This window comes from Pseudophryne corroboree, chromosome 10 (genome assembly GCF_028390025.1).
Source record: "Pseudophryne corroboree isolate aPseCor3 chromosome 10, aPseCor3.hap2, whole genome shotgun sequence".
Taxonomy (NCBI): Eukaryota; Metazoa; Chordata; class Amphibia; order Anura; family Myobatrachidae; genus Pseudophryne; species Pseudophryne corroboree.
In genome coordinates this window covers 64,428,320-64,441,990 of record NC_086453.1, presented here as the reverse complement: position 1 = coordinate 64,441,990, position 13,671 = coordinate 64,428,320, and the positions used below count along the sequence as shown (strand labels likewise).

The 13,671-nt window shown below is 48.9% G+C and overlaps 1 protein-coding gene across 1 annotated transcript in view; it reads right to left on the bottom strand.

The window, feature by feature from the left end:
* Positions 1-11,439, bottom strand: part of LOC134965192 (phospholipase A2 inhibitor and Ly6/PLAUR domain-containing protein-like) — a 41,262-nt gene extending 29,823 nt beyond the window's left edge. Inside the window, exon 1 of the mRNA XM_063941704.1 lies at positions 11,379-11,439. Within this exon, the coding sequence (XP_063797774.1) occupies positions 11,379-11,439 (61 nt within the window). The remainder of the gene's footprint in view (positions 1-11,378) is intronic.
* Positions 11,440-13,671: the final 2,232 nt, after the last annotated feature.

The window sequence follows — 13,671 nt, the reverse complement described above, 5'->3', positions numbered from 1 at the left end:
ATATGAAATAAGACACCCGAGAGTGCATATAAACTCCACAAAGAATGCTCTTAACTGGATTGAACCCATGACCTAATCACTGTGAGGCCGTAATACTACCCCTTGCCACATAACTGGTGCGTTTACGCTGAATTGATATTCATGCCTTGCGCCAGACTATAGTTGTCCTACGTTATCGCGTATACCGCTAAGGCACATGCAGCCTTGACCCCTACTTTATGCAGAGACGAGGTACTATTCAGCCCTTAAACCTTCGCTTTGCGCCCGGACCTTTGGCTTTCCTTTTCCTTCTGTCCTGTCTATCTTATTATGATACCATAAGTGACCATCATATTGCACGTTCACTAAAGTAGCTTTGATGGGTTTTTACTGTGATCGCTACCGCTACTTGTTGCATTTTGTATGACCGTTTGGTTATGGAACAAACTTATTCAGCGCTTAAAGACATAGCTAGTAAATGTAATATGAATTAAGAACTGGGATTGAACCCATGACCTCAGTGCTGCGAGGCCGTAATGCTAACCATTGCCCCATAAATGGTGCGTTTCTGCTATTCTGCTACCTAAGCGAACATAATGCTGCGCATTCCCCAAAGCAGCTTTGATGGTTTTTCTATTGAGATCGCTATCGCTACTTGCTTTGCCTCCCAAGCCTGCCTTTTGTATGACACTCAGGTAATATAACAAGCTACTTTGTACTAAGCGGTTATCATTATAACTCTATACCACATAATACAATGCCAGGGGATTAAACCCTGCGCTTAGCACAGTGGAAGTTGTACTGTGTAGCGCTGGGCTGTACCGCGCTATGCAAATCATGGCCTGTCTATTTTTTATTTATTTTTATTTATTTATTATTATTATTATTATTATTTTTGTTACTGCCTCGTTATGCTCTGTGCACCCAGGCCTTTTTCTAATGTATGGACTGTGCAAGGCATTGCAAATCGCCTGTGACGCCTTCCGACTAACTGCAATACAATAATAATGGAGCTAAGGCCACGGGTAATACCGAAAAATGTGCTAATATGAACGATATGGCGCGTGACTGTCCCACACTGATCTGTATTATACTGTTCTTATATACCTACTATCAATGTAATAATACATGTTCACGGCAATGCGATGACTGTTCTTGTAGTGTGAAAGGGTCTGAAACGGTGGGGGTAATTCCAAGTTGATCGCAGCAGGAAATTTTTTAGCAGTTGGGCAAAACCATGTGCACTGCAGGGGGGCAGATATAACATGTGCAGAGAGAGTTAGATTTGGGTGGGGTGTGTTCAAACTGAAATCTAAATTGCAGTGTAAAAATAAAGCAGCCAGTATTTACCCTGCACAGAAACAAAATAACCCACCTAAATCTAACTCTCTCTGCAAATGTTATATCTGCCCCCCCTGTAGTGCACATGGTTTTGCCCAACTGCAAAAAAAATTTCCTGCTGCGATCAACTTGGATTTACCCCCGGTATTTGCAAGCCCCAGGAGGTCATAGGCTGTCTCCATGTGTGATGTCAGCCTCCACAACCAGGAAACAAGCTTGGAAAACACAGGAGACACGTGTGAGAGTGGCTTTATAAACTTTTAGACTGCAAAGCCATTATAAAATGTCTAATTGGAGTGATGAAGAGGTGAGGGAGCTGCTTTAGGATCAGAGGGGATGAGGAAATCTGCTGCCAAATTACTGGGACCGTCAAGGATACCCTCATATATAAAACATAGCACAATGCTTCAAGCTGCTGGGTTCCATCGTACTACTATCCAAAATTATTAATAATTAATTTAATTAAATACTTATTAATAATGTGTGGGCTAGAAAAGTCCATTTATATTGACAACCACTGTTTTCTATGGGTGAAACGGTTCAGTGTGAATTAGAGATGAGCGGGTTCGGTTCCTCTGAATCCGAACCCGCCCGAACTTCATGTTTTTTTACACGGGTCCGAGCGACTCGGATCTTCCCGCCTTGCTCGGTTAACCCGAGCGCGCCCGAACGTCATCATCACGCTGTCGGATTCTCGCGAGGCTCGGATTCTATCGCGAGACTCGGATTCTATATAAGGAGCCGCGCGTCGCCGCCATTTTCACACGTGCTTTGAGATTGAAAGGGAGAGGACGTGGCTGGCGTCCTCTCCGTTTAGAAATAGATAGGAGAGTGAGAGTGAGACACTTCATTTACTGGAGCTTAGGAGGAGTACTCAGAGAGTGCAGAATTTTGCTGATAGTAGTTAGTTAGTTATACTAGTGACTGACCAGTGAGACCACCAGTGCAGTTTTATTATTATTTAATATAATCCGTTCTCTGCCTGAAAAAAACGATACACAGTGACTCAGTCACATACCATATCTGTGCTCAGCCCAGTGTGCTGCATCATCTATGTATAATATCTGACTGTGCTCACACAGCTTAATTGTGGGGGAGACTGGGGAGCAGTTATAGGTTATAGCAGGAGCCAGGAGTACATATTAAACAGTGCACACTTTTGCTGCCAGAGTGCCACTGCCAGTGTGACTGACCAGTGACCTGACCACACTGACCACCAGTATATTGTGATTGTCTGCCTGAAAAAGTTAAACACTCGTCGTGTGACTTGTGTGGTGTTTTTTTATTCTATAAAAAACTCATTCTGCTGACAGACAGTGTCCAGCAGGTCCGTCATTATATAATATATACCTGTCCGGCTGCAGTAGTGATATATATATATTTTTTATATCATTATTTATCATCCAGTCTATACTAGCAGCAGACACAGTACGGTAGTTCACGGCTGTAGCTACCTCTGTGTCGGCACTCGGCAGTCCATCCATAATTGTATACCACCTACCCGTGGTTTTTTTTTTCTTTCTTCTTTATACATACTACATCTCATTATCATCCAGTCTATATTAGCAGCAGACACAGTACAGTACGGTAGTCCACGGCTGTAGCTATCTCTGTGTCGGCACTCGGCAGTCCATCCATAATTGTATACCACCACCTACTCGTGGTTTTTTTTTTCTTTCTTCTTTATACATACTACATCTCATTATCATCCAGTCTATATTAGCAGCAGACACAGTACGGTAGTCCACGGCTGTAGCTACCTCTGTGTCGGCACTCGGCAGTCCATCCATAATTGTATACTAGTATCCATCCATCTCCATTGTTTACCTGAGGTGCCTTTTAGTTGTGCCTATTAAAATATGGAGAACAAAAATGTTGAGGTTCCAAAATTAGGGAAAGATCAAGATCCACTTCCACCTCGTGCTGAAGCTGCTGCCACTAGTCATGGCCGAGACGATGAAATGCCAGCAACGTCGTCTGCCAAGGCCGATGCCCAATGTCATAGTACAGAGCATGTCAAATCCAAAACACCAAATATCAGTAAAAAAAAGGACTCCAAAACCTAAAATAAAATTGTCGGAGGAGAAGCGTAAACTTGCCAATATGCCATTTACCACACGGAGTGGCAAGGAACGGCTGAGGCCCTGGCCTATGTTCATGGCTAGTGGTTCAGCTTCACATGAGGATGGAAGCACTCAGCCTCTCGCTAGAAAACTGAAAAGACTCAAGCTGGCAAAAGCAGTAGCACCGCAAAGAACTGTGCGTTCTTCGAAATCCCAAATCCACAAGGAGAGTCCAATTGTGTCGGTTGCGATGCCTGACCTTCCCAACACTGGACGTGAAGAGCATGCGCCTTCCACCATTTGCACGCCCCCTGCAAGTGCTGGAAGGAGCACCCGCAGTCCAGTTCCTGATAGTCAGATTGAAGATGTCAGTGTTGAAGTACACCAGGATGAGGAGGATATGGGTGTTGCTGGCGCTGGGGAGGAAATTGACCAGGAGGATTCTGATGGTGAGGTGGTTTGTTTAAGTCAGGCACCCAGGGAGACACCTGTTGTCCGTGGGAGGAATATGGCCGTTGACATGCCTGGTGAAAATACCAAAAAAATCAACTCTTCGGTGTGGAAGTATTTCAACAGAAATACGGACAACAGGTGTCAAGCCGTGTGTTGCCTTTGTCAAGCTGTAATAAGTAGGGGTAAGGACGTTAACCACCTCGGAACATCCTCCCTTATACGTCACCTGCAGCGCATTCATAATAAGTCAGTGACAAGTTCAAAAACTTTGGGCGACAGCGGAAGCAGTCCACTGACCAGTAAATCCCTTCCTCTTGTAACCAAGCTCACGCAAACCACCCCACCAACTCCCTCAGTGTCAATTTCCTCCTTCCCCAGGAATGCCAATAGTCCTGCAGGCCATGTCACTGGCAATTCTGATGATTCCTCTCCTGCCTGGGATTCCTCCGATGCATCCTTGCGTGTAACGCCTACTGCTGCTGGCGCTGCTGTTGTTGCTGCTGGGAGTCGATGGTCATCCCAGAGGGGAAGTCGTAAGCCCACTTGTACTACTTCCAGTAAGCAATTGACTGTTCAACAGTCCTTTGCGAGGAAGATGAAATATCACAGCAGTCATCCTGCTGCAAAGCGGATAACTGAGGCCTTGACAACTGTGTTGGTGTTAGACGTGCGTCCGGTATCCGCCGTTAGTTCACAGGGAACTAGACAATTTATTGAGGCAGTGTGCCCCCGTTACCAAATACCATCTAGGTTCCACTTCTCTAGGCAGGCGATACCGAGAATGTACACGGACGTCAGAAAAAGAGTCACCAGTGTCCTAAAAAATGCAGTTGTACCCAATGTCCACTTAACCACGGACATGTGGACAAGTGGAGCAGGGCAGGGTCAGGACTATATGACTGTGACAGCCCACTGGGTAGATGTATGGACTCCCGCCGCAAGAACAGCAGCGGCGGCACCAGTAGCAGCATCTCGCAAACGCCAACTCTTTCCTAGGCAGGCTACGCTTTTCACCGGTTTCCAGAATACGCACACAGCTGAAAACCTCTTACGGCAACTGAGGAAGATCATCGCGGAATGGCTTACCCCAATTGGACTCTCCTGTGGATTTGTGGCATCGGACAACGCCAGCAATATTGTGTGTGCATTAAATATGGGCAAATTCCAGCACGTCCCATGTTTTGCACATACCTTGAATTTGGTGGTGCAGAATTTTTTAAAAAACGACAGGGGCGTGCAAGAGATGCTGTCGGTAGCCAGAAGAATTGCGGGACACTTTCGGCGTACAGGCACCACGTACAGAAGACTGGAGCACCACCAAAAACTACTGAACCTGCCCTGCCATCATCTGAAGCAAGAAGTGGTAACGAGGTGGAATTCAACCCTCTATATGCTTCAGAGGTTGGAGGAGCAGCAAAAGGCCATTCAAGCCTATACAATTGAGCACAATATAGGAGGTGGAATGCACCTGTCTCAAGCGCAGTGGAGAATGATTTCAACGTTGTGCAAGGTTCTGATGCCCTTTGAACTTGCCACACGTGAAGTCAGTTCAGACACTGCCAGCCTGAGTCAGGTCATTCCCCTCATCAGGCTTTTGCAGAAGAAGCTGGAGACATTGAAGGAGGAGCTAACACGGAGCGATTCCGCTAGGCATGTGGGACTTGTGGATGGAGCCCTTAATTCGCTTAACAAGGATTCACGGGTGGTCAATCTGTTGAAATCAGAGCACTACATTTTGGCCACCGTGCTCGATCCTAAATTTAAAGCCTACCTTGGATCTCTCTTTCCGGCAGACACAAGTCTGCTGGGGTTGAAAGACCTGCTGGTGAGAAAATTGTCAAGTCAAGCGGAACGCGACCTGTCAACATCTCCTCCTTCACATTCTCCCGCAACTGGGGGTGCGAGGAAAAGGCTCAGAATTCCGAGCCCACCCGCTGGCGGTGATGCAGGGCAGTCTGGAGCGACTGCTGATGCTGACATCTGGTCCGGACTGAAGGACCTGACAACGATTACGGACATGTCGTCTACTGTCACTGCATATGATTCTCTCAACATTGAAAGAATGGTGGAGGATTATATGAGTGACCGCATCCAAGTAGGCACGTCACACAGTCCGTACTTATACTGGCAGGAAAAAGAGGCAATTTGGAGGCCCTTGCACAAACTGGCTTTATTCTACCTAAGTTGCCCTCCCACAAGTGTGTACTCCGAAAGAGTGTTTAGTGCCGCCGCTCACCTTGTCAGCAATCGGCGTACGAGGTTACATCCAGAAAATGTGGAGAAGATGATGTTCATTAAAATGAATTATAATCAATTCCTCCGCGGAGACATTGACCAGCAGCAATTGCCTCCACAAAGTACACAGGGAGCTAAGATGGTGGATTCCAGTGGGGACGAATTGATAATCTGTGAGGAGGGGGATGTACACGGTGATATATCGGAGGATGATGATGAGGTGGACATCTTGCCTCTGTAGAGCCAGTTTGTGCAAGGAGAGATTAATTGCTTCTTTTTTGGTGGGGGTCCAAACCAACCCGTCATATCAGTCACAGTCGTGACCCTGTCACTGAAATGATGGGTTGGTTAAAGTGTGCATGTCCTGTTTATACAACATAAGGGTGGGTGGGAGGGCCCAAGGACAATTCCATCTTGCACCTCTTTTTTCTTTAATTTTTCTTTGCGTCATGTGCTGTTTGGGGAGTGTTTTTTGGAAGGGCCATCCTGCGTGACACTGCAGTGCCACTCCTAGATGGGCCCGGTGTTTGTGTCGGCCACTAGGGTCGCTTATCTTACTCACACAGCTACCTCATTGCGCCTCTTTTTTTCTTTGCGTCATGTGCTGTTTGGGGAGGGTTTTTTGGAAGGGACATCCTGCGTGACACTGCAGTGCCACTCCTAGATGGGCCCGGTGTTTGTGTCGGCCACTAGGGTCGCTTATCTTACTCACACAGCTACCTCATTGCGCCTCTTTTTTTCTTTGCGTCATGTGCTGTTTGGGGAGGGTTTTTTGGAAGGGACATCCTGCGTGACACTGCAGTGCCACTCCTAGATGGGCCCGGTGTTTGTGTCGGCCACTAGGGTCGCTTATCTTACTCACACAGCTACCTCATTGCGCCTCTTTTTTTCTTTGCGTCATGTGCTGTTTGGGGAGGGTTTTTTGGAAGGGACATCCTGCGTGACACTGCAGTGCCACTCCTAGATGGGCCCGGTGTTTGTGTCGGCCACTAGGGTCGCTTATCTTACTCACACAGCTACCTCATTGCGCCTCTTTTTTCTTTGCGTCATGTGCTGTTTGGGGAGGGTTTTTTGGAAGGGACATCCTGCGTGACACTGCAGTGCCACTCCTAGATGGGCCCGGTGTTTGTGTCGGCCACTAGGGTCGCTTATCTTACTCACACAGCTACCTCATTGCGCCTCTTTTTTTCTTTGCGTCATGTGCTGTTTGGGGAGGGTTTTTTGGAAGGGACATCCTGCGTGACACTGCAGTGCCACTCCTAGATGGGCCCGGTGTTTGTGTCGGCCACTAGGGTCGCTTATCTTACTCACACAGCTACCTCATTGCGCCTCTTTTTTTCTTTGCGTCATGTGCTGTTTGGGGAGGGTTTTTTGGAAGGGACATCCTGCGTGACACTGCAGTGCCACTCCTAGATGGGCCCGGTGTTTGTGTCGGCCACTAGGGTCGCTTATCTTACTCACACAGCTACCTCATTGCGCCTCTTTTTTTCTTTGCGTCATGTGCTGTTTGGGGAGGTTTTTTTGGAAGGGACATCCTGCGTGACACTGCAGTGCCACTCCTAGATGGGCCAGGTGTTTGTGTCGGCCACTAGGGTCGCTTAGCTTAGTCATCCAGCGACCTCGGTGCAAATTTTAGGACTAAAAATAATATTGTGAGGTGTGAGGTATTCAGAATAGACTGAAAATGAGTGGAAATGATGGTTTTTGAGGTTAATAATACTTTGGGATCAAAATGACCCCCAAATTCTATGATTTAAGCTGTTTTTTAGGTTTTTTGGAAAAAAACACCCGAATCCAAAACACACCCGAATCCGACAAAAAAAAATTCGGTTAGGTTTTGCCAAAACGCGGTCGAACCCAAAACACGGCCGCGGAACCGAACCCAAAACCAAAACACAAAACCCGAAAAATTTCCGGCGCTCATCTCTAGTGTGAATGGTACCAAAAAAGGTAATGAAATGGTAATTTACTGGTTACAACATGAGATGTGAAATGGGTTTAACTGCTCAGACATAAATAAATGTGCCCGCACTGGGGAACGAACCCAGGGAGCACGCACTGTAAGCGCCTTGCTCTAACCGCTAGGCCACAGCTATTTCTCCGTTTTAAGAACCGTTTCAAATACCATTTCAAAAGCAGGTTTTGCGATGTGAAAGCAGCATTACTAGTACCTGTTCTACCCTGCAATATATACATGCCGTTGCACTTCTGCGATCCTTGCATCAATCGCATACTATAACCCTATCATACTTTATACGCTGTAATTTAATACTGACTCTGCAATGTAACCACTGACCCATGTTATACTGTCTACTATGACACTATTACCCACTATGCGCTGCACTAACTCCCACAACCCTGTAATTCTACCCAGCACCCCCCTGCCCTTTTATTTCATTTATTTCTTGTATTTTTATTTTTACACCCCCTCCCTCGTATACCGTACACTGGTCACACTGCTGGGAGGGGTTATGTGCAGGGGAGAAGATGAAAGGGAACCACTAACATTGTTGGAGGAGGGGAAATAAGATAACCCCCAGCCAGTTAGCGTCTGCTGGACATGCTATCAGTAATTAAGAAGGGGGGAAGCTAGTGTATTACTGTGAGAGCAAAGATTTTATGAGGGAAGCCTTAGCAACGGGGAAGGGGAGGGTTGCTTAGATGTGGGATTATACTGGTGGACAGTGCTGGACTTTTCACTCATTATGTTCATTGACCATTGAGGCCTGCTTATCAGACAGTCGCTTTAACCCACTAAGCCACAGCGCAGAAGCCATACCCCTAGCCTGTAAATACATGATACTTATCTGGGTGGTCCCTCTGCGTGCATCCTAAGGAATCATTAGATTGCAAAGTTTCGCGTGGGCTCCCCCCCGAAGCTAAGCCGTAAGGAGAAGCGAGACGAGTAGTCTGATCATCTGTAAGTAAGTACAGTAAGTGAAAGGGAAAAGTACCATATTACAAAGTAACATGACAGAAAAGGGGAAAATTTATGGAAATAAATAATTAACTATTTAAGCGTGCTGTCTTGCTGCTGTGGGCTGGAAGAAAGGCATCAGTGGGTATTGAACCAGGGAATCCACATCACTATTCAGAACAGTCTCAGCTATTAACCCAGTGAGCCAACACAGTACTTGACGGGTAATGGGCCGGGGGAAGGTGCAGGCCCTGCCTGCCACCAGGGGGGGGGGGGGGGGAGCACGTGAGGGTGCCCCGAGACAGTATTGGAGGGTACGGGTGGGTTAATTGCAGCGCTGGCTGGGGGGTGGGGTGTGCACGGGCTCCGGCGGTGGTGTCTGTCCCGCCGGAGCCGTTATCTGTGGCTGCTGCCGCTGCTGGGCGCTTACCAGCGTGCGTGGGTACGCGCCGCTACTGTGCAGCGTCGCTGGGGGTGTAAGTGTGGGCTCCGGCGGTGGGGCCTGCCCCGCTGGTGCCGGGGTTTGTGGCTGCTGCTGCGGCTGCTGCTGGGCACGTCCCATCATGTGTGGGTACATGCTGCTCAGGTGCAGCGACGCGGGGGGTGTGCTCACGGGCTCCGGCGGTGGGGTCTGTCCCGCCGGAGCCGTGCTATACTGCTGCTGCTGCGCACGTCGTGTGTGGGTACGTGCTGTTAGTGTGCCGTGACGCGGGGTGTGTGCGTGTGAGCTCCGGCGGCGGGGCCTGTTCCGCCGGAGCTGGGACATCCGGCTGCTGCTGCGGATCACTCGGCGCCTGAAGGGGTGGGGGTGTGTCCTGCGGCTGGTTGTGGGCCGGCGCGCCGGAGCCTGTTTCGGGCCCGCCGCGCGCCAGCCAGGAATGAGGGGTGAAGCGGGCGGCGGTCGCGGGGTTGAAATCGCGGGCTTCGGCAGTGCGGCCTGACCCGTTGGAGCCGGGATGTGCGGTTGCTGGGCAGCGCCGAGCGTGACGCGATCGCTCGGCGCCGGAAGTGGGGGGGGGGGCGTGCCCTGCGACGGGCTGTGGGCTGGCGCGCCGGAGCCCGCCTCGGGCCCACCGCGTGCTAGCCACTTATGGAGGGGTGAAGCGGGCGGTGGTCCCGCCGTCACCGGCCGGGGCCCTGGAGCTGCAGTTCCGCGCGCTGGCGTGGCCGTGATTGCGTCCGTTTGTATGAGACGCCGGGGGGGGGGGATTCCTCTTAAGCCTGGGCATGCTGCGGGGTGGACGCTGGCTGTTATACAGCGTTAGTGTAAGGGTCTGCATCTATTTGCACTAAAACAGTGTACGGAGGGTATTGCGGGGTGCGCCTGCAGTGTGGTTCTACCTGCAGTTCAGGCGAGGGGGAGCGCGGGGAGGATTAATAATCAAAGTGTACTTATTCCTTCCTTGATTCCAGGAGCTGCCTTCTTGGATCCTTGATCAGCATGAAAAGAGGGAGCCTGCCTGGCATTCCTGGTCTTTTGTACCTCCCAGGTAACTCTCCTCCCCTTTTTCCTATAGGATGCTGCTATGCTACCTGCTCTATCCCCCCCCTTCCCCTCCCCTCCCCCTTTCTCCCATTCCCTGTCCCAGGCTTCCTTCTTTTAAAAAACCCAGGACGCTTATTTATTCTCGGGCCTATTCGTCCCTCGAATTCTTAAGTAGCTGCTCCACGGCACCACTCATTGGATTACAAATACTGTCCCTCATTCCGATTTGTTCGCTCGCTAGCTGCTTTTAGCAGCATTGCACACGCTAAGCCGCCCTCCTCTGGGAGTGTATCTTAGCTTAGCAGAATTGTGAACGAAAGATTAGCAGAATTGCGAATAGAAATTTCTTAGCAGTTTCTGAGTAGCTCGAGACTTACTCCTACATTGCGATCACTTCAGTCAGTTTCGTTCCTGGTTTGACGTCACAAACACACCCAGCGTTCGCCCAGACACTTCCCCGTTTCTTCAGACACTCCCGCGTTTTTCCCAGAAACGCCAGCGTTTTTTCGCACACTCCCAGAAAACGGCCAGTTTCCGCCCAGAAACACCCACTTCCTGTCAATCACACTACGATCACCAGAACAATGAAAAATCCTCGTTAGGCCGTGAGTAAAATACCTAACTTTTGTGTAAAATAACTAAACGCATGCGCTCTGCGAACCTTGCGCATGCGCAGTAAGCGACTAATCGCAGTATAGCGAAAATCGGCAACGAGCGAACAACTCGGAATGACCCCCATTGTGCACAGTGCAATTTCCTTCTACAGCACCCCCCTGAAGGACATTAATATAGCTGGAACATTTAGTCATCAGTATAAACTGAACATATCCAATCTAGCGCCATCTGGCGGACACTTTAGTGATTACGGAGTTGCTAGAAAAGCAAGCCTACTCTTATGTTATACTTTTGTATGGGTAAATGCCAGTTGATTTGTCAAAGTCCTTCTTGTGTTCTAATCGCAACATGTTGTTGAAATATGTACAACAGACTATGGGTTTGTTTATATGCATGTAGTTACCGTACAGGGGCAGCAGATGGCGCTGTATACTTACAGAGGTGTATTGTTTGTCTGCTGTATATGCATGTACTTGTTTGTTCTTCCTCCTCACGTGTGTGTTCTAGAAAAGTCTCTGAGAAAGGAGGTGGTATCAATCCATCGCACTATGCCAACACATGTTACCTCTGTACCTAATGTTACAGGTTGCTTCAACATACATGTCGTGTTGATATGTAATTGCACTTGGCTGGTTATAACCAAATATCATTTGCGATGGCGACTAGTGAAATCGACAATAATAAAATTGTTGTCACTACGATTCTGTGTTCTATCCATATGTGTGGGGATCTCTTGGGGTGTCCGTCCTTCTGCCACAGGCTCCTACGGAAGAAGGCGTGAAAGGTCGGAAAGCAGCAAGCGTCGTCCGGAGAAAGCAGGTACGTCTACACTCCCACACAGGGGTACTATTACACAGGTCCAATGATCACGGTAAGCCACTTACCAGATTCTCTATACTGCAAATATTGGGGCAGATGTATTAACCTGGAGAAGGCATAAGGAAGTGATAAACCAGTGATATGTGCAAAAGGTGATAAAGGCACCAGCCAATCAGATCCTAACTGTTTAATTTGCATATTGGAGCTGATTGGCTGGTGCCTTTATCACCTTGCACATATCACTGGTTTATCACTTCCTTATGCCGTCTCCAAGTTAATACATCTGTCCCATTATTTTATAAATAGGCCCCTAAAACTTAGACTAATTTAGAAATCATTTCCCCTTTATGTAACAAAAGTAGATACTTGTTTTTGTGAATTCTTTCAGTCAGGTTGGTCAGGGTACCTCTGTCTGTGTGAAACCAGTGATAAAACCTGACCAAATCCATGTGAAAAAGGGGATATCATTGTATACTGTCCATTTGGCAACCATTCAGCTACATGGATTGATTTGCATTTGTCAGGGGAACACAGGCTGCCACATCCGAGTGCACCCAGGTCTGTGTGACACCATGAGGACCCTCCTGAGCATAGTAGCATATCTCTCAACATGACCCTATCCAGGAGGGACAAAATGCTCTGTTCCTGGACTTCCCGCTTAATTTAGGTTAATTGATAACAAAGTTGTTTCAACACAGGTGAGGGCAATTTTAAATGAAGAGGGAAGTCCTGGAACAGAGCATTGTGTCCCTCCTGGAAAGGGTCATGTTGGGAGGTATGTAGTAGTCACAGAGGTGTAGCTAGGTGCCATGGTGCCTGGAGCAACAGTATGTTTCGGTGCTCCCTCTCCTGTACTGAAATGGGTGCATGTTACATTTGAAAAGAAAAAAATGTAGAAAAATCCAAAATTGGAGTTTCTTTTGGGTGCCCGTCATGTTTAGAACAGGGACAGTGTGCGCCAAAGGAGCGCAACTAAAATATAGGGGAGGTTATGCCACAGTAGAGCTGCTTATAGATGTTACTCTGCAGCTTCTAATGCAGAGAGAGGTGCTGCAACAGCAGCAGCTGGGGCAGAGAGACATGCTGCAGCATCAATGTAGTGGAAGGTGCTGTAGCAACTGGACAGAGAGGGGTGCTGCAACAGCCTGGGCAGAGAGTGCTGCTGCAGCAGCCGAGTCAGAAAGAGGTGCTGCAGCAGCCAGGGCAAAGAGAGGTGCTGCAGCAGCTGGGGCAAAAAGAGGTGCTTCAGCAGCCATGACAGAGAGAGAGGTGCTGCAGCACCTGGGGCAGAAAGAGGTGCTGCTGCAGCAGCTGGGACAGAGAGACATGCTGCAGCATCAATGTAGAGGAAGGTGCTGTAGCAACTGGGGCAGAGAGGGGTGCTGCAACAGCCTGGGCAGAGAGTGGTGCTGCAGCAGCCGAGTCAGAAAGAGGTGCTGCAGCAGCCAGGGCAGAGAGAGGTGCTGCAGCAGCTGGGGCAAAAAGAGGTGCTTCAGCAGCCATGACAGAGAGAGGTGCTGCAGCACCTGGGGCAGAAAGAGGTGCTGCAGCAGCTGGGACAGAGAGACATGCTGCAGCATCAATGTAGAGGAAGGTGCTGTAGCAACTGGGGCAGAGAGGGGTTCTGCAACAGCCTGGGCAGAGAGAGATGCTGCAGCAGCCGAGTCAGAAAGAGGTGCTTCAGTAGCCATGACAGAGAGAGGTGCTGCAGCACCTGGGGCAGAAAGAGGTGCTGCAGCAGCTGGCACAGAGAGACATGCTGC